Source organism: Prionailurus bengalensis, chromosome X, assembly GCF_016509475.1.
Source record: "Prionailurus bengalensis isolate Pbe53 chromosome X, Fcat_Pben_1.1_paternal_pri, whole genome shotgun sequence".
NCBI lineage: Eukaryota > Metazoa > Chordata > Mammalia > Carnivora > Felidae > Prionailurus > Prionailurus bengalensis.
The window spans coordinates 99,450,192-99,471,798 of NC_057361.1; the positions used below are offsets into that span (position 1 = coordinate 99,450,192).

Consider the following 21,607-nt stretch of genomic DNA (forward strand, 5'->3'; position numbering starts at 1 on the left):
AGTAACCGCAACATACAAAATTATTCTTCCGTAGAAATGCTTTCATAATTGAATCCAGAGGCTTAAAATCATTATTTACTAAAAAACATACTCTAACCCACAATTTTTCTTCCAATTACATTTTAACAAAGGAAGAAAAAAATAGAAAAAAGAATGGTCCTAATACATTTTTTCTTAAATAAGTGCTACTCATGCCCAAGTTAGCTAGCAATTCACTGAAGTTAGTCTGCATATCTTCAACAATCAATTGCACAGCATTTCCTGGCACCTCGCCAAGGGAAATGTAACTTCTGATGGCAAAAAAAGCACTAGATTTAATTGATTACACAGACTGATAACCAGTACGACTTTTCCTTCTTCCAATCATATAAGAGATAAAGACAACAATTATAAGGAAGCCCAAGGCCACACCCACTGCAACAGGAATAAGAAAGTTGAGGTCAGAGTCAGCAGAACATTCTTCAGCTGTTAGAAAAGAACAGACAGAGAGCAAGGAAATTAGTAAGGAATGCAATTAAGCAGAAATGAGCCAACAAGAAACAAGCATTTCGAAAGTGAATGCAGATTAGTCTTTAATAGCATTACCCCCACGTCCTTATCTTCTTGATATTCACCCAAATATCTCTAAGGAACTGATCCTCCGATATCTCTCATTTTCACTTCATCTCAAATCACATCTAATTCCTCAGTACAGAAAGCAGAAGTTAAGGGATGAACAAGAAAAGAACTGTACTTGCCTAACACGGGAAATTTTTCTGTTTGTCTAGTGGCACCAGGAAAAGAGCTGTCATCTGCACTTAACACACCGCCTGTGTGTTTTCCCACTCCCTTTCTCCCTTGCCACAACTATCATCAAAATAGAAGCAAGAATTCTGTAGGAGTAATACAATTTAAGTTAAAAAGGACTTTGGATCAAGAAAATGCAGCATAATGTTTCTTTCACACAGGTATCAGGTAGTGAAAAGTGGCCTGGAAGAATAGTAGAACCTGAGACATGGCAGTCCATTCCAGGACCACCAGGAAGGCAATGTGTGGTGTAGGTTTTGAGCTGTGGATTCAGACAGAGCCGAGTTCGAATCTCGACTACTTCAATAAGGACTTAAAGGATCTTGGTCAAGTTATTTAAACTGGGCTTCACTTTTCCTCATCTGTAAAAGGGGGATAATAATACCCGTATTTTAGTAAAAGGGGGATAATAATACCTGTATTTTAAGGTATTTGAGGATTAAATACAATTGGATTTCTAAAGCATCTGACACACATCAGATGGTCAACAAGTATTCATTCCCTTCTCTTTTCCTCCCATGTTTATGATCCCATCCAAGGTTTAGGTTTTGAAGCAGCAAGTAGGGATCAAAATAAGAGTGTTCACTATATTTTTATTGGAAAAGCCAATATTCAGTGCCTTCAAAAAGTACTTAAAGTTGGTATCATGTGTTATTTATTGAAAGTAGTTAGTAGAGAAGCTCAAAGTGCCCCATTCTAATGTCACAATTTTATGTTTAAACTAGTTTTACTATTGAGTGACTAGATTTCCTTGGGACAATTTTGATCAAAATGCTAGTAATGGTTTAACCTGAACGAAGTCACCCTCTTTTCTGTAAAATTATAGGGTGGGGCGCCTGGGTGTCTCCGTTGGTTAGCGTCCAACTCCTGGTTTCCGCTCAGGTCATGATCTCATGGTTCAAGCCCCAAATCGGGCTCTGCACTACAGCATGGAGCCTGCTTGGGATTCTCTCTCTCCCTCACTCTGCCACTGCCCCTCCCCTGCTCATGCTCTCTCTTGCTCTCAAAAAAAAAAAAAAAACACAAAACTTTAAAATTATAGGGTTAGAGGGGAGCCTGGGACTTCAGCTCAGGTCATGCTCTTGTGGTTCGTGGTTCAAGCCCTGTGTCAGGCTCTATGCTGACAGCTCAGAGCCTGGGGCCTGCTTCAGATTCTGTGTCTCCCTCACTCTCTGCCCCTCCCCCACTCATGCGCGCGCGCGCTCTCTCTCTCTCTCTCTCTCTCTCTCTCTCAAAAATAAACAAACATTAAAAATTTTTAAAAATAAAATAAAATTATAGGGTTAGAGTAAATAATCTTTAGGGTCCTTTCCAGTATAAACCTAATGCGATTAACATGGCATATTTGGTGTGATTTATGGTTAATACCTTGCACTTTTTCCTCTAATTTTACCTTTTATTCCTCTTGTGTTTTTGTCATTAATTAAAAAAAAAAAAAAACAAGACAAAACAAAACAGAAACCAGTTGCTAAAGGTACTGAGTACATGAATTTCAGTAATGACCATAGCTTTTATTGGAAGGATTTACTATATTTCACTGAAAGCCTTCAGACACAGATGGCTGGGTACGAAGATACTGTCATCAGCGAGTTACAGAAATTCTGAACAAGCCAATATATACACAGAATGAATTAATAAAATAATCACTTCAGTGTGAATGTCTTCTCCCGTCCATTGGTTAAACTTCCTTCTCATTTGTCTATACATTCAATATGCACGCTGTACTTATAATGAGCAGTATGCTTCAATAGGGGCTGATTATCTAGCTCATTTTAATGCCAACAGCTTCTCTCTACCCCCCTATCTATGCTCTGCCCCACGGGGGCCTTCTCGAAGAAGCAAGAGCCTAGTTGCTATGCTTCAGTGCCTCCCTTCTGAGATTGCTGTTAGCTTACATTTTATAAGTACCAGTCTGATGACAACACTAAATAGATTTTAATGCTCTAGAGATCAACAAGATGAGGTAGAGAAACACAACACAATCTGTCCTAATTAGTTCATAGAATATTTCTATCTTTCAATGCTAATCAGGCATCCAAAGGAAAGAAAAACACAAGGAAAAACAAGGCAAGTGGTTAAATACGCTTGAATCTTTTCAGTCTACGTTGCAGAAAAAGAAGCAGGTTTTTTTTTTTAACTTTAATTCTGAAGCCAGTTTAAAGTTCTGTTGTGGTCTCTTGGGTCTGTTTTTCACCCAGGGAAAAGTCACAAGCCTGAGATCCTGGCTTCATCCTTAAATCAAACTCAAAGAAAACAGCAAGTCACATAACCTAAAAAATGTTGATGGTCCTGAGGACATTCGACTAAAAACCAAGTTTGAGCATATTTGATGGGCATTTATGTCACATCGATATTTATTGAATGAACTATATGCAAAAGTACTGTGATGAGTTTAAATCAGGATAGTTCTAATATTAAAACAGAACACCGGTAGTGAAACAGGATTTATTAATTCCATTAACAGACAGCTACATATTTTATTCTTATAATGGCCAGGTTAATAAGTTTAAGGCATCTGAGGTTAGGATCAAAATTTGGCCAAGGCTTCTAAAAGGGTAGACCTTAACACACCACACACCAATGTTTTTAACCAGTTTGTCTTCAGGACCAGTAAATACAGTATTTAATTTTAAGCTGATAAAAGAGAATAGTTTTTATTCATAAAGACTTATCTCTAAATGCTGGGACTGATTTCAAAAGTTTCAACACATCAGTCTTAAGAGAGCAACGTGTTTCGAAATTGAAAGGCAAAAAAATCTTATGTGCACGTATTTTTATATAATCAATCAAACTACAGGTTCTAGAATTGCTCATATCCAGCGTGATGGCGCTTGAGACCAATAAAGTAAGCCAGCAACACTAGAATAAGTACTCCTGCCAATGCTGCTCCCACCGCTATGGGCACAAGGAAGTTGTCGTCATCTGCACTGCAGTCTTGAGCTAGACATGGAGAAAGGACAATTGAGAACAGAAACAGTGACAAAATTTCAAATCTGCAAATGTTAGGTTAAAATGACAGCACTTCCTGACACGCGTATTTGTCTCTGGCGCCAAGGGAACAAGTCACTGGCACTCCTTATCGGCAAATGAGATGTTCCACCAAAGCGATTTTCCAAATAACCAAATCGTATACTTTTAAGGACCTCCCCCGCCCCCCTGCAAATGCAGTCATTTTGGATGAAAGGTACATAAACTGATCACATACACTTCCCAGGTTTCTTAAACGGAAGATAATGATACACAGAATGAATCTTTCCTTGATGACCAGGCTGTGAGCTTTCAGAGGCCAACTGTTATAATGTAGAAGCAGCAGAGTGCCCAGAACACTGCAGATTGTGAAGCATTAATGCAAGGAGCCAACCGAATAGCCATACAAAGCAGACATATGAACTCAACACGTAGCAACCTGAGGTCATTGAGCAGAAAGGAGAAGCTGACCCTGATAGCATAGCTGCCTGCCTCTGGTGTGAGTCAGACAAGAAAAGCAGGGGTTAGGATCTCAAAATGTGCTGTGATGGGGCAGCAGCCCACAAAGGGCCATGGAAGTGTTTCAGAGGCCCACTCAACTCGGCCTTGTTACACAAGGCATACTTTGAAAGGGGTGACACTGGTGACTGAGGAATGAGCAGGAACCGGGGCGCCTGCGTGGCTCAGTCAGCTGAGCGTCAGACTCTTGATCTCAGCTCAGGTCATGATCTTGTGCTTCATGAGATCGAGCCCCGTGTTGGGCTCTGTGCTGAGAGCACAGAGCCTACTGGGGCTTCTCCCCCTGCTTCTCCCTCTGCCCCTCTCCTCCCTCTCCAAAAAAAATTTATGAGTAGGAATTAACCATGCAGATAATGCGGGAAGGGCATTCCAAGTATATGAAACAGCACAGACCAAAATATGGAGGGCAAGAAAACATGGCATTTCAGGGGAAATGCAAGCAGGTCGGCATAGCTAGGATGGATCAAGAGGTACTCTTGGCTGGAAAAGCAGCAGAAAAAGGACTCCAGGACCAGCTCACAAAGGCATTGTATGCTCTAGGTAGCCTGGCCTCATACTGATGGGGGAAAAAACAGTGTAGTAAGATTTTAACCAGGATATTGTTTTGGAAGTTACGGCAGCTGCAGGACTGGAAGTGAGGAGGCGTCTCTATTGCTAGAGGCCAGAAGACCAATAATATGGTCCCCAACCGGGTTAACGAAGCACAGATACAGAAAGGGACAGACTAGCGATCCAATGAGAAGGCAGAATTGACCACACAGATACTGGGGGTGTGGTAGGAGGTAATAAAATGGCTTTCAATTCCACACCTGAGTGATTATGTAGATACCGGTGCTGTTCATCATGATAGGGAATACAGGAGGGAGAATCTGTGCATTCAGATTTGTTTGTAGTTATTTTTATGTGTGTGGCCTGGTTTTTTTTTAATTTATCTATTTTATTTTTGTGAGTGTGGGCAGGGTGGAGAGAAATATGTGGAAGAGGGAGATGGTCAGTTTTGGATCTTCTGGGTTTAAGATGCCTGCCTGTGTCCCAACCGAGTGGTTGATGAACCTAAGTGACAATAAAAACCAGGGACACATTTATGTCTCGGCAAGGGCAAACAGAATTTGAAAAGGACCAGAGACAAAACCCTTGGGAACACTAATATTTGAGGAATAAAGGAGAAAGGAAAAGAAATAGAAAAGGCATGTAGAAAGTGGTGCCACAGACGCCAAGGAAGGAAACAGCTTCAATCAGCATGGAAGAATAGTGAAAAATATTAGAGAACCTACTGGATCTCTAGCAATATGGAAGGTGTTGGCTGTGAGTCCAATTGCTATAGGTTTAGGAGCAAAAGGAAAGTGATCGGTTGGGAGATCAACGACTTGGGATGGGGAATATTCAGTAGTCGTTCTGACAAGTTTAGAAGAAGAGAGGACAAGGAAGTAGGTAGTTAGAAGAACAAAGGCTAGCTTTAGGGTGGAAGAGACTTAAATACAGTCTGTAGACCAAGGGAAAGAGCCATTAACAATTGACTGAAGACGGGGCGCCTAGGTGGTCCAGTGGGTTAAGCGTCCAACTTCAGCTCAGGTCATGATCTCACGGTTCGTGGGTTTGAGCCCCGCGTCGGGCTCTGTGCCGACAGCTCGGAGCCTGGAGCCTGCTTCGGATTCTGTGTCTCCCTCGCTCTCTGCCCCTCCCCCACTCACACTCTGTCTCTCTCATTCTCCCTCAAGAATAAACAAACATTAAAAAAAGTTTAAAAAAAGTTAAAACGGGGGCGCCTGGGTGGCGCAGTCGGTTAAGCGTCCGACTTCAGCTCAGGTCACGATCTCGTGGTCCGTGAGTTCGAGCCCCGCGTCGGGCTCTGGGCTGATGGCTCAGAGCCTGGAGCCTGTTTCCGATTCTGTGTCTCCTTCTCTCTCTGCCCCTCCCCCGTTCATGCTCTGCCTCTCTCTGTCTCAAAAATAAATAAACGTTAAAAAAAAATTTTTTTTTAAGTTAAAACAAACAAACAAACAACAACAAAACAAACAACTGACTGAAGACAATGGTACAAAGTCGCCTAGGAGGCAGGTGAAATGGGATCCTGGAAGCACCGAGCAGGAAAAGAAAAGCTACTGAGAGTGGAGAGGAGGAAGCAATGGTACAGATGGAGGGACACCTGCAGAGGAAGGCAGCTGGGATGTTGAACCATCACTTCTACTTTCCATTTCCTTGCCTCTTACTGCCCTAGCTTGCGATCTTCCAGGGTTTGAGAAATCAGATAATTAAGCTCGTTAGAACTGTGTCGAAATAAGAATGGACAGGCTTCAAGGCAATTCTGATTGTGCCTACATTTAAGAAATGGGCCAGGCTTTTGCTAGCCTCTGGGGCAATAACTGGGAACAGGATGCAATCCTGGAGTTTATGGACTTTATGATATCGGCTTTGGCTGCCAGCTCAATGATCTTTTTTACTTGCTTCTTGGTTCTGTTAGAGATCCAGATAGCTGAGATTGCCAGATGTGACTTGTGAGTATATGGGCAGGAGCACCCGGTGAGCTGACTCCTCCCCTTCAATTTCCCAAATTACCACCCAGCATATAAACTATGAGGTGACATGAACCATAAAGTATTATGCCTTGGATGTAATATAACTTGGTTTTTAAAAAATTCATTAGCAGATTAATTTCTTATTCTGGCAACGGATTCATAGTCCTCTCTTTCCCAAATTGGGTATTTGACCTAGTATTGAAACGACTTTCATAAATACTGCCAATAAGGCTTTCATGTAAGACAAATATTCCCAGAGTAGATCAAAAAGGCAATTCCACTAATACAAAGACCTTTCTAGATGCTGTCACTTACTTAAAATGCTCTCAATTAGTATGTGAAGTATTAATTTATAATAACTATTGATTTTACGAATTCAGCCTTTAAAAATTCTTTAGGTGATGGAAAGAAATTTTGGAAAACAGTAATTTTAACAGGATCACATCCTGAAGGAAAGAAAATCTCTCAGGTCATTTTGACCTGATATATTTGCAAAATGTAGACTTGAGACCCATACTGAAAATATTTCTGGAGAAACAAAGAGTGTATTTGTGGAAGAGTTCAATAATTAATTACAGAAGCACTGAAGATTTTTAAAGATAAAAAGGTTTCACGGCCACTGAAATTTCAATGAAAAGTTTCATATAGACTAAAAATTCTATTAATCCTCACTTTTCTGTTAGCTCAGAAATTTTTCAAAAACTATTTTCAGTGTACAGTTTTCAGTCGGAAAGCTGAGATATACATTTGTGACAAAATATAAAACAAACTCATCTTAAAAACCAACTGTCTCAAAATTTTTCTTTGGAAAAATCACCATTAAGAATCGTATTTTTTGGGGGCGCCTGGGTGGCGCAGTCGGTTAAGCGTCCGACTTCAGCCAGGTCACAATCTCGCGGTCCGTGAGTTTGAGCCCCGCGTCAGGCTCTGTCTGGGCTGATGGTTCAGAGCCTGGAGCCTGTTTCCGATTCTGTGTCTCCCTCTCTCTCTGCCCCTCCCCGGTTCATGCTCTGTCTCTCTCTGTCCCAAAAATAAATAAACGTTGAAAAAAAAAATTTTTTTTAAAAAGAATCGTATTTTTTTAAAGAAATTTTTAATGTTTATTTTTGAGAGAGAGTGCACAGGTGCACAAGCAGGGAAGGGGCAGGGAAAGAGGGGGATAGTGGATCTGAAGGGGCCCCCACACTATCCACAGAGAGCCCGATGCAGGGCTTGAACTCACCAAAGGAACCGTGAGATCATGACCTGAGCCGAAGTCGGAGGCCTAACTGACAGAGCCACCCAGGTGCCCTACGAATCACAGTCTTATGTGACACCTAATTATATACCTTTTAGATCTACAAACTGTTTGAAGTGTATCACATGAATCTGAAGATACTTGAAGCTACTCAGTATTACCCAAACATGTCTATACTAGCTTTCAAAAACAAGATATGGTAATTATTGATGCAGAAAGCTAGTTACCAGAATAAAAGAGATGGGTGGGAGCAAGAGGAGCCCAAGATAATTTAACATTATCTACTTAAAGAAACAAAGATGAAATGCTAAAATCTTAAAAAAATATCTGAGTCTTTCTTACAAGAATTCCTCCTGAAAAGTGCAAGAAGCTTCAGATGGTATATTTTACGCTGTATATAAAGTATGCTCTTGATTATATCTAGTAGCTTCTTTTCAGATTTGTTCTAAAAATACTCAAAATTTTCACTGAAATGGAAACTATCACTCAAAGAAATCAAGAGTAACAGGATTTTAAAACCCTCAGCCCCCAGGTGAAGAAACGGAGACCCCAGAAGTTAAGCAGCTTGGCCAAAGTCACGTGGCAGCTAGTAGCTGGAAGTTGTGACAATTAACTGGCAGTCAGTCACATGGCTGAAGTGGGCAATCCAGAGGAAAGTTAGGTTGGCAATGCCAGGTTGCCAAGTTTTTGTGTGTGCTAGGTGACTGGGAAGCTAGGTGAAAATTGGACGATTCAAGTATTTTAGGGTGATCTGAGAGAGTGATTGCACCCAATCTTATTTTGGTTCAGATCAATAGCTGGGTTTGTATGGCTGCAATGTACAGCTACTATCTATAGATATTAAATATCAGCCTCAACTTAGGGAGTTGAGAAAAGTGAACAAAGAGGGGCACCTGGGTGGCTCAGCCGGTTAAGCATCCGACTTCGGCTCAGGTCATGATTTCACAGTTCATGAGTCTGAGCCCCACATTGGGCTCTGTGCTAACTGCTCAGAGCCTGAGGCCTGCTTCGGATTCTGGGTCTCCCTCTCTCTCTGCCCCTCTCTGTCTCTCTCAAAAATGAACATTAAAAATCTTTTTAATAAAAATAAAGGAAAAAAGAAAAGTGAACAGGGAGATACTCTAAAGCTCTTCCTATGAAATAAATATTCCAGATCACTGGTTCTCTAATTGGCTACATGCTAGATCTTACTGGAGCGCTTACACACACATACACGCGCACACGCACGCACACGCACACACACGCACACACACGCGCACCCAGACCTGCTAAGTGAAATCTTCTAGGAATTGAGGCTGGCATGTGAATTTTTCTAACAAGCTTCCCAGGTGATTCTTAATCTGTAGCCAGCCCAGCATCAGTACAGACCGACGCACGGGACCACTCTTCCAGATGGTAATACACAGAATATTTTGGAAATAACTTAGTTCCACTTCTAAGCTTTTCTAAAGTTTTCCCTTTTGGAAGAAATCGTCATCATAAAGTATACAAAAGTTTTACTTTAACCAACGGGAAAAAATGTGAGCAAATTTCCTTAAGAAATAAAAGAATCTTTATTGTTTTAGAAGCAGTATGTTGAGCAAATTGGACAGGCAAATATCTAAACACCATACATCAACTAGTGGTTTAAACATATGAGAAAAAAACATGAAAAGTATTTACATGGACCAGTTTCTTTATACAAATGCTAAAACATGAGAAACACCTAGAACCAAATAGCATGTGAGACCAGCAAGGTGTAAACCCAGTACAAAGAACAAAACTACAAAAGGTACAAAGAACATGTAGCTATAGGAAGTAATAGTGTAAGTAAGAGGATATAAACTGGCCCATGTAAAATACAAAAATATTCAATGAAGTCAGATTTTCTACAAAACAGTGCTAATTAGAGGTATTTTAATATGAATTAGGTATATAATCTAAATGTAAAAACTTTTAGAAACATCAACAGCATTAAGCAAGCGCCACCCACTTGTGCTTCCGGTTTTTATTTTCAAATAAAAAGCTGCTTTATTTTGACTCATGAGAAATATCTAACGCCCATTTTCTTATAAGCATTATCTATTCATATAAGGTTAACAATCCTACACTAGAACACTATTTAAAGTAAAAAATAACTTTTAAAAATCAGATTTATATTTAGTCTTTAAAAAGTGCCTTAAGCTGGCAATGCAGCTCAATGTAGCTTTAAGGGAGGGGCTGGCCAAGAATCTGATTCTGAGCCAGTAAGAGTTTCAGGCTACTCTAAGCAGAGAGCAAATCTAAGTGGGAGAAAGTATTTGCCACTCCAGCATAACTCGAAAGATACCTATAGACATACACATGCTAACATGCAATTGCCTGTGTGTGTGTGTGTGTGTGTGTGTGTGTGTGTGTGTGGTGTATATAGCCAGACTACCAAAGTAATTCAACATCAGTCATAGTTTGGAACCCACGTATCCCATTTTCTAGTGAATGTGGGGGCACGTAATCTCCCACTCCAAAATCACAGGAACCTCCCTTCCATATATGGCTGCATATTAAAAACTTTTAAATATTTGCTCAGCCATTCCAATACCAAAAAAAAAGGTCTCCTAGAGCAGTGAAAACTACCTGATGTGTTAACTATCAAGCTGAAATGTTTTGCTTTCTCATATAAACATTAGGCAGTGCATGATAAGTGGACAATTGGTGCATCTCTCCAGGGCACAAAACTGAACACAAAGTACATGAATTAGTAATGATTCCACCATAATGAACAATAATAACGTTAAGTTTTGATTAGCACAGAACCATTTAAATGTGAAAGTCAAATTAGTAAATGCTGTAGCAATCGATGCAAGCTGGAAGAAAGCAGAACTTTTTAATGGACTAAGAGAAGACCAAGACTTTTAGGTTAGGTGCGAGTTACTTTCTAAGTGTAAGTGCACTTCTTTGTCTGGGTTCTAGGACATCCTGGCATTTCTTCTTTAAGAAAAAGAGAAGGAAAGGAAAGGAGAAGAGAAAAAAAACACAAGAAAAGAAAGAGCATACTACCACCGAGAAGCATACTGCAAGGCTAAAGAGAAACCACATTGATTTCTGCACTGCGTGTAGAGGCCAATTTACAGGTACAAAGGTCTAACGCCCCAAACTGGCACTGCCTAGCAATTATCTCTAAAGCACCTAGAAAATGGATTGAAATGCCCAGTTGGAATAGTCTTGTGTCTTGCCATTAAAAGATTGAAAGAAATCCACTTTTTTCTTTAAAAAAAAAAAAAAAGGATTAAACAAGATTAACACCTATTCCAAAATTTATACAGCTTTTGTATCTTTTGTCATTACAGCCACATTAAATACAAATGTATTCAAAAGGCACTAGAAAAGCATTCATCGCTAAGAACATAATACCAGACCCTGTTCAAATCTATTGGCATATCTCTCATAGGTCAAATATGCAGCAATGCCAAGGTAGCCAAGTTAACCTGCAAACAAAATCACAAAAAAATGCAAAAGGAGCAAGTACAAATCCACTGTAGGATGCACTGTGTCAATTTTGACTCCATGTAGGAAAAAAAAATCTCTTTTTGAAATCTGTTTCCTGAACTGTAGGTTGCTCACCAGAATACCTAGAGCAAATATGCAGAAATACTAATTCAAGACAATAGAGTAGAACCAATAACCCAGGTGATTTCACACATGCTTTTTTGCCGTGGAAATAAGTTTTAAATTCCTTGGCTGGGTGGGGGGAAAGACCCAAAATCACGTGATTAATGTGCAGTTTATAGTTTTGAGCGGGGGGGTTCTATTTATTTCAGTTCGAAATCCCCCACACCACCCATTCTAAGATCAGAACTGCAACTAAAATATACCTCAAACTGAACAGTATTGCATGTTGGAACTTGTACTTGCTTTGTTATTTTCTAACAGAGATCACATATGGATCAGCATTACAGAGTCTGATATCCGGCATAGCTTTTTCTTCTGCCAATTAGGTAAGCGATCACTATAACGATAATCAAGCCTGAAAGACCAGCACCAACTATAATTGGTATTAGAATGGTGTCATCATCCAGCGAACACTCCTGGGCTGTAGGTGAGAAAAAGTGTGTGACAAATAATGAGTATAATCAAAAATGAATGTCCAGAAGTAAAAGATGTTGATTCAAAAGTCAGAAACGCTCTTACGAAATCAACGTTAAGTAACTAAGACAGGTATATTGTAATGATAAAGCTACAGAAAATTATGGATTGCTCTAGAATTAAAATCCTAAAACTTACTGGTCTTTTCTTTCGTGTGTGTATGAATATAGGTATTCACGCATATGAATACATATATACTCCTTTATATCTCTGAGTAAGCACATACATACGTGTACGTGTTTCATATTTCAAGTCCTTTCCAAAATAGAGGAATGTTACTTTACCAGAAATGAAGAGAGCTAATCCAGCCCATTTCTACATGGCCAGATTAGCCTCTTAGTGGTAGAGTCTTTTGGGAAATTGAGCACAGATCAGAAAGGTTTAATCATGGGATTAGAACCGTGCTGGCTCTGGAATCCTTTAGAGCAGAGAGCAAACTATAGCCTGGAGGCCAAATCTGACCCAAGAGCTAAATATGGCTTTTCGACATTTTTAAATGATTTAAAAAAAAAAAAAAAGAGGAAGAAGAAATTTTGTGACACATGAGAATTATATGAAATTCAGATTTCAGTATCCATAAATAAAGTTCTATTGGAACCCAGCCACACTCATTTGTTTATTGCCTGTGGCTGTTTTCATGCTACAACAGTAGAACTGAATAGTTGTGACAGAGCCCATATGGCCTCCAAACTTAAAATCACTTACTGTCTGTGCCTTACAAATACACTTTGCAGATCCCTGACCTAGAGTGTATGATTTTAATGGCTACAGAAGTCAAGAGACTGGGACCTCTTACTAATTTGTGTGTGTTTACTGCATTTATCAACCTGCCCAGGGCTGGCAGCCCACACAGGCTAGCTTGTCTATTTCTGGAGAGTAGTCCCATCCAGTACAATCCAATCAACACTCTTTTACCTTACTGCAAGTCTATTTCCTCCTCCTCTACAGTCAAGTATATCATATTTATGGGTACCCATGGTCAAGAACCTAGCTCCATGAGTACATTACACATCCATTACCAGGATTAAATGCTGTATATTCCTTTGGGTACCATTTTTAACTCTACATACAAAAAAACCAAAGTTTCAGATCCGAGAAGGAACGCAGCCCATGTCTATCTCTATTACAGCTGACTAGCTAAGCAGACCCGAGCTGCTATCACACTGAAAATGATTTTCAATTCTAAACACAAATCTGGGCCTAAAATTAGGGTAACAATGTAGGGGAGCTAGATAAAGACTCAAAAATAAAACTATGAAAGGATCAAAATAATCGTAGTACATAAGCAAAACTGACGAGGGAAAAGGAAGGCTTCAAAACAATTTCTAAGTGTGATTGACCTCTCCGGTCACGAGAATGGTGGGATAAAGGCCCCCCACTTACCCTAGCCTAACCAGGTCAGGCAGGGAGATTCAGCACCACTGCAAAAGCAGTTCAGGGGCTCATGGCACATTTGCTTTTAAACACAGCTTCCACATTTCCTTCTAAACCAGAGAATTAATTGTTAAAAAGGATGCAGACGGTTTGAATGGCTCTGCTCAGCAGAGCTGTGATCCACAAACCCCCAATTTTAGGTAATCAGTCTAAAAGGACAAGTCAATTAAGGAATTTTATGTACTTTTTTTTCCCTGTGTGCAAATGTTAATCTTGTAATGCCAAATGCATCTTTCATATTCATATCAACGCACTGAACTGAGCCCTCCACAAAGGTTTCATTAAAAAATCTGATAAATACCACCATTAGCCCCGAGTAGATCTTCCAAAAAAACCTCATTCACACTGGCACATGCTTTTAAAAACTCTCCAAGTCATTTTGGCTGACCAAAACACTGCTCATGGTATTTGAGGCTTTGCTAATCATAATCTTTTGTCTTAACAAAATAAGACCCAACTGCTTTTATTCGCGTATGAAAATATTTCCGACGAGAAGATGGCCCCCCAAAAAGAGATCCAAGATGCTCAAAGCTGCCATCCTTCTCACAAACTAAAACCTAGGAGTTTCTGTACCTTAAGCTCACTTAAGCTCACTGAAAGCTTCCATCAGTTTTTAGCCTTAAGAACTTGGGTGCAAATGGTTCTCAGATCCACACAAAAAAATCTAGTTTGAGCAAACCGATGAGCCAAATACAGTTCACACAACTTGCTCAAGGCTATGCGAACTCTCCAACAGAGTCACAAGAGGTGAATTCATATTTCTGTATTTCAATGCTTCGATGCCCATGAGTCAAAGGAAAAGCCACCTATCAGTCAACATGAGAACATAAATTATCAACAGAACTTGCTCAACTCTTACCTGTAGAATACTTTCCTTCCATCACGTTGAAAGGCTGAACCCTTAGATCAAAGGTATTTATCTGAAATGCTCCAGACACTGAAACAGTCTGCTCTTTGTTGCACATATAAGAACTTCCCAGGGGCGCATCCCAGTAGCTCAGATTGTTATTTGCGATGCTGAAAACTTTAAGGAAAACAGACATGTTAGTAACTTCTTTTTAAAGTAGGCTCTACGCCCAATGTGTGGCATGAACTCACGACCCTGAAATCAAGAGTTGTATGCTCTACCGACTGAGCCAGCCAGGCGCCCCTGTTAGTAACATCTCATCCTGTCGACCTAAGAAATGGGACAGTCCTCAGAATTTTCCAGGGAAGTATGGAAGCTTGGGGTACAGGGTCTACCCACAAAAAGCCATTCTTATGACCACTAGGTTTCCTATCTTTTCTATAGAGGTTTCTATGGTCAAAAAAATCAGTCACATCCTTGACTATTAGCCACCACACTTTGAAAATAAGGGAGACTTAAGTTACTGATTTTCATGTGTGGTCGAGGTACAATTTCCACACAGAGTCTTCTGTTGCATTAAATAAGGTACTATTTGGTAACAAGACAGCTACGGTTTCTATTTCTTCAGTGAAACCCAGCCCACTCTTCTCCCCGAGGCCAATGCTTTGCTTACCAGAGCCATTTACCAAATACATGCTGATATTCACTTCCTTCAGATAGAATCGGTTTTCATTTTTCTGTTAGGAAAAGAGCTTCGAGTTAATCAACACATCGCAACTGTCCACAGGTACAGTTAATATCTACAGACAAAAAGCAATCTAAAACTATTATCCAGAAAATAAAGCCACAGATTAGACCCCGGGCCAAGAGAATAAACTGCAACGAAGTAAAACGTGACAGAATCTTTTTTCCTCTGCATTTTGTTCCCATTTTTGGACCAAAGGTGTAGTCACATGGCTCTTCGACACTCAACAGTTCAGCCCCTCATTTTATTCCTCGTGTCACTTGCTGAGCCCTCACCTCCTCCAGCCTGGATCTCAACAGTCTCTTCTTAACTGGGCTCCCTCCCCGCCTTTTCAGCCTCTCCAGCTGGGATCTTTCCTTCGCTGCTATTATCTTTGTGAAGCACTCATCTGATCAGCCAGTCATTCTAATTATTTTAATGCTTAGCATGTACAAGGCAACATTATCTAAGTGCTCCAGGGAGCCGGCCACGTGAACCAGACTCAGATCCCACCCCCACCATGTTTGCAATCTGCCAGGAAAGATAAGATAAATACATAAAGAAATAACCATATTGCAAAAAAAAAAAAAAAAGACAGCGACAAGTTATAAAAATTAAAAGGAGACAGATGACATCCAAGTAGGAAAGAAGCAAAGTGATACAAGCTTAGGGATAGGCCATTCGAACTAAGTAGGACTTAATCAGGAAACAAGTAGGAAAGGGTATTCGAGAAGGCAACAGCATGAGCTAAGGTAACCAGAAAATAAGCATCGTCACAAGTACGCTAGCATTTGAAACGTACTCAGTACCAAGCAATGTTCTTAAAACTTCACATCAAATAATTATAATGCCCCGGTCTCGGATGGGGTGATCGAAGTAGGGAGATGTTAAAGTCATTTTCCCCAAGTCTATATGGTTGGTAGTCAGTGAGGTGGGGTTTGAACCCAGGAAGTCTGGCTACAGAGCCTATGTACTGATTACTACTATGCTCTCCTACCTCACTGAAAGTGCACAGGGCACAGGGTGAGGGGAGCGTGGGATTCATGAGAAGGGAGAGAAGGAAACAAAGCCGGACATGCAAGTTACGTTGCATGGCGAGGGCGGGGGGTGCCGGGGGAGACACTGGAAACACACTGCCGTGGAATTTAGAGGTTATCTTGTTGGTAAAACAGAACCACTGCAGGTTTCTGGGGGAAGAGCTGTGCTGCAGGAAGGTTACGCTGATGCAGAAGAACACTGAGGGAGGAGAGGGAGAGGAAGGACTAGTTAGGAGGCTGTTCCAACAATCCAGGTAAGAGGTCATGCAAGCTGGAATCAGGGCCAGGAAGGAAGGTGACAGATGGGGAAGGAAAATGGAAGGGAGAGACGCAGAGAAATGTCAGGAGGAAGCATAAAAGAGGCTATCTCTCTCCTTGACTTAGGCTACATCCCAGCTTGGCATTCAAGGCTCCTCACAGTTTGTCCCAACTACTTTTCCATACCCATCTTTCGTTAAACATGCCACATGCCTCATTCTCCTAGCTGGTCTTGACTGTGTTCCTTCACCCAGAAAGTACCTGTACTTTTCCACTCACTCCCCTTAGCTCCATATGTATAAATCTAACCCATCCTTGAAGGTCCAGCTCAAATGTCATCTCTTCCGTGAAACCTTGACTCTCCTCCACCCAAAATGAACCGCTGCCTCCTCTATACTCCCACAGGCTTTGTATTTTCTTCTGGTCTATCACTCATCCCACTTTAAGTTTAGTTATTTGGTGGGAAGAAGGGAAGAGAGAGAGGGAGGGAGAGAATTTTAAGCAGGCTCCGCAGAAGGTTCCCAGGGCTCAGCCCTGGATTTGAGCATGAGCAAAATCCCAAACACTGCCATTATAAACTATCTTGATTTAATGAATGTATGCGTGTTAAGTACTTAAGCCAGAGCCTTGCACATGGCAAGTACTCAATAAATGTTAATTATTATCATTGCTGGTACTGTGACAAACAGTAGAGCCTCCAAAAAGCACTAAGATATTATAGCAGACAAACACGAATTTTCTAACCAGTAATAGAGAAAAATATTATGGAAACTACTTTTTATCGTTTATAAAATACATGACATATAAATTCATGCACACTTTATGATTAAGTATATCTATACGAGATGGATTACAGAGTCTCGGGGGGGAGGTGGGTTAATTCTCGCTCCTATCCTAAAGTCTGTGTGACGGCAGAACGGTCACTTTTGGTGAACATTAATACAAGAGTCCTGCCCACGGACCACTGAGGTGACTCTCAGGGATGAAAGCTGATCAATGGACTACACTTTATAATTAAGTAGTGCTGAAATGGAAAATACAGCTAAATAGCCAACCCCCCGCCAAACACACAGCTGTTTAGACTTTCAGATGTGTTCCTAAGAAAACGAACCTAATCTTAGAAAAGTCTGTTACTCACCACGGCAAAGACAAAGTCAAGAAATTTGATGTTGCTGCTGTTCAGCCTAAGCAGAGCGCTCTGAGGATGGCAGTTACCGGTGAAGTCGGTTGTGTTGGGGTTGATGTTAATAATTGAAGCAACCTGTCGTGGAAGGAGAGGGAGAAAAGTACACATTAACCATATGAGTCCACGGCAAAACCTTATACTCTAATCCGCCACGTCGGTGGAGAACAGAAATTCCTTTTGTCTGGATACCTAGGTTCATGGTGTCTTACTTTCAAACAAAGTTGGCACGGGCTCTCAAGCTAGGACTCAGACAACTTTAAGGAAAAAAAAGAGAGAAAAACAAGAGGGAAGCTTCCTCAGCAATGAGCCAAATGACAAGACACATTTTTATGGAGCACAAGGGCCATCTGTCTAGCTTGTTTAAGTCGCCAGACTCTGGGAACGGGCTTGGGCGCCGGCACGCCCTCTGTAGCCTCAGCGGAGCACTGCAGCTAGAGGAGTGCATCTCTCCGACCTGAGTCATCAAAGAGCTGGAGACACAGCTGCGCCGTTCCTGGCATCATCAACCTACACTGCGCTTCAGATACAAATGCGAAGGATTCATATTTTAAACGGACTGAAATAAAGATCAACTATTTGTACTCCAATCTGCTGATGGTAAATACAATCCAAACCCCAAAGAGTCCTGGATACATCTAGGTTTCCTGCTGGCCAAGACAAGGCCTTGACAGTGACATTAACTCTTTGTATAACTCCAAACTAATCAAACCTCAACAAGTCAACATCAAATCTCTGTTTAAAACAGAATCAGTCTAGGGGCACCCGGGTGGCTCAGTAAGACTCTTGATTTCAGCTCAGGTCATGATCTCACAGTTTGTGAGATCGAGCCCTGCAATGGGCTCTGTGCTGACAACGCGGAGCCTGCTTAGGATTCTCTCTCTCTCCCTCTCTCTCCGCCCCTCCCCTCTTCGCACTCTCGCCCCCTCTCTGTCTCAAAACAAATAAATAAAGTTTAAAACGAAAACCAGAATCGGTCTAGTGCTCGCTTCGGCAGTACACATATTAAGACAGAATCAGTCTAGTAACAGGACTCTTGGGCCAGACGTAGAATATACCGTATTTGAAAGGAAATAGGAGAAGAACGTACCAAGAAAAATAGACAACTAACCTTCTCGTGAGTAATGTTCAGCTGCAGCCCCATGGTAGCCAGGAGACAAGTACCATTGCTATTATTAACCGAGTAGGACCCAACCTCTGGTTTTTCCTTTGGAATGGGCGTTGTAGTAGGAGCCGGTGTGGTGGTGGGAGTGATGGGCGCCACAGTGGTTGAAGTTCGATCTTTTTCACACAGAAATTCTAAAAGAAACAAAGGACAAAATAAACTAAAGGGGACTTTTCCTCAATTCATAAGGCCAGGAAAGAACAAAATATCTCTCACAACAGAAGTCTAAAGGTTACATTAGGGGCAGGGGCCACCTTGATACTACAGAGGTTCCCCAACTGCTGCCTCAGATGCACACCGTCTCTAAGGGTTATGACACACCAGACACAAACGCCGTATCTACTTACACATGGCCACGCACTCCCATTTGTAGACCCTTAAGTCCCTTTATTCCCAAAGAACTTCACCTGCCTCTGATGTGAAGATGAGAGATTTAAGCTTTTTTAAAATCGTTTTACTTATTTATGTTGAGAGAGACAGTTCGAGCAGGGGAGGGGCAGAGAAAAAGAGGGAGAGAGAGAAAATCCCAAGCAGGCTCCCTGATGCCAGTCCAGAGCCCGACTCGGGGCTCAAACTCACGAAACCGTGAGACCATGACCTGAGCCAAAACCAAGAGTTGGACGCTTAACCGACTGACCCACCCAGACACATGGAGAGATTTAAGTTTGAAAACATTCTACTCCTACCTAGGCCCACCCTCTTCTTCCCCGCACACAGCCACTATAAGGAAGGAGAGTGTTTACCAGAAAAAAAGTTTAGAGATCATTAAAGGGTTCAAACGGTAAACCCATTTTTTTGGTAGCACCCCTACAGCAAATCAGACACATTTCAAGCTCCCCTTAGGCAGTGTTGGTAGTTTTCCAGAGCTCGTGAATGAGAAATTACGACATTTCCATAAAGTCATATATAAGTTACAAAAGCAGTTTATAAAATTCAAGCTTCGAACGCAAGCTGTGACAACGTGGAGCCTGCTTAGGATTCTCTCTCTCTCCCTCTCTCTCTGCACCTCCCCTCTTCGCACTCTCACCCCCTCTCTGTCTCAAAACAAATAAATAAAGTTTAAAATGAAAACCAGAATCGGTCTAGTGCTCGCTTCGGCAGTACATATATTAAGACAGAATCAGTCTAGTAACAGGACTCTTGGGCCAGACGTAGGATATACCGTATTTGAAAGGAAATAGGAGAAGAACGTACCAAGAAAAATAGACAACTAACCTTCTCGTAAGTAATGTTCAGCTGCAGCCCCATGGTAGCCAGGAGACAAGTACCATTGCTATTATTAACCGAGTAGGACCCAACCTCTGGTTGGTCTAAGATCATCCTAAGATCATCCTGTGATCATCTAAGATCACAACCTGAGCTGTGGTCTTAGATCATCAAAAGCTAAAGAGCTGATGATCAAGCTATTTGAGGATTTGTTCAAACAAAGATTAGGTTTGATCAGCTGAAAACATTATAGGTGAAACATTTTTTAAAAACCATCCTCTAACAGGTACGTCATCAACTTAAAATTCCAAGTTCCGGGGTGCTGGGTAGCTCAGTTGGTTAAGCATCTGGCTCTTGGTTTCAGCTCGGTTATGATCTCACGGTTCGTGAGTTCGAGTCCCACATCGGGCTCCGTGCTGACAGTGTGGAACTTGCTTGGGATTCTCTCTCTCCTCCCACCTCAAAATAAATAAGTAAACTTTAAAAAATTGCAAGTTCCACAAGAGTATGAATTGTCGCTCTTTACAAAAACTTTACAGTCCACCGTAAACCATGAACAAATCTCAGGACAGAAATACTTTCATGGGGTGCCTGGGTGGCTCAGTCAGTTAAGCGTCCGACCTTGGCTCAGGTCATGATCTCACAGTCCATGAGTTCGAGCCCCGTGTTGGACTCTGTGCTGACAGCTCTGAGCCTGGAGCCTGCTTCCGATTCTGTGTCTCCCTCTCTCTCTGCCCCTCCCCCATTCACACTCTGTCTCTCAAAAATGAATAAATGTTTAAAAAATTAAAAAAATAAAAAGAAATGCTGTCAGATAACAAGTTCAGTTAAAGCCAGCTGGTATACTCCAACCTTAAATTAGGACCCAAGTATCTATACTTTAAGTACTCACCTTTTGTGCTCACTGTGCCATTCTGGACAAAAGCTTGTACGTGAACATCCCAATAGTACTGGACAACATCATCCTTTTCTAAAGTCGATAAACTATTGCATCTGAAGATGTTGTTCAATGGAATTCTGAATCGCACAGGGTCATAAACGGTCAAGATCCCTGTAAAACAAGATTAACACCAGCCATTTCCAAGAAGGTAGGAGAAAAGCAATAACGTAAATACATGTGTAGACTTTCTTCTCCTTCCGTCTGCCTGTCTTAACCCCATCCTCAAGTGACAAAGCACATGGCGCGTTGAGGAAATGACAAAGTCACTGTGGCTGAAACATAGGGAGTAAGAGGAAAGACGCGATGGGGGTTAAGAAGGAAAGACGAGCTGCAGGTGGCCACACACCGAAGCAAACCAAATGAGCTGAGGACAGGTTAGGCTTTGTTTTGTTAGCAGTGGAAGGTTAGCTCCAGTTTTTAAAGCTGGAAATAAATAACACACATATCCTTTATTTTCAGGAAGATGGCAAAATCCTGGGGGCTGGGCAGGGGAAAAAACTTTTAAGAAAAGTCATTTAAGAGGGAAAGTGCTTAGAAAGCTGCTGACCTGGTTAAGGGAAAAGGGGAAGGGGTTGCCTGAATTAGGATGGTGAGTGCCAGAAGAAACAGCAAAGAGGCCAAAATGAACACATATCTAAGGTAGAAACAACAGGGCTTGGGGGCACCTAGGTGGCTCAGTCCATTAAG

At 41.3% G+C, this 21,607-nt stretch overlaps 1 protein-coding gene across 2 annotated transcripts in view; it reads right to left on the reverse strand.

The window, feature by feature from the left end:
* Positions 1-2,276: 2,276 nt before the first annotated feature.
* LAMP2 (lysosomal associated membrane protein 2) overlaps positions 2,277-21,607 on the reverse strand; it is a 36,156-nt gene continuing 16,825 nt past the window's right edge. Inside the window, exons 4-9 of one of the 2 annotated variants that reach the window (XM_043570692.1) lie at positions 20,873-21,031; positions 18,721-18,908; positions 17,565-17,687; positions 15,081-15,144; positions 14,420-14,584; positions 2,277-3,726 (exon numbers count right to left, since the gene is read on the reverse strand). In XM_043570692.1, coding sequence (XP_043426627.1) covers positions 3,587-3,726; positions 14,420-14,584; positions 15,081-15,144; positions 17,565-17,687; positions 18,721-18,908; positions 20,873-21,031 — 839 coding nt within the window. In that variant the 3' untranslated portion in view covers positions 2,277-3,586. Of the gene's footprint in view, positions 3,727-9,554; positions 12,074-14,419; positions 14,585-15,080; positions 15,145-17,564; positions 17,688-18,720; positions 18,909-20,872; positions 21,032-21,607 lie in introns of those variants that run through there. The other variant, XM_043570693.1, reaches the window with a different exon arrangement.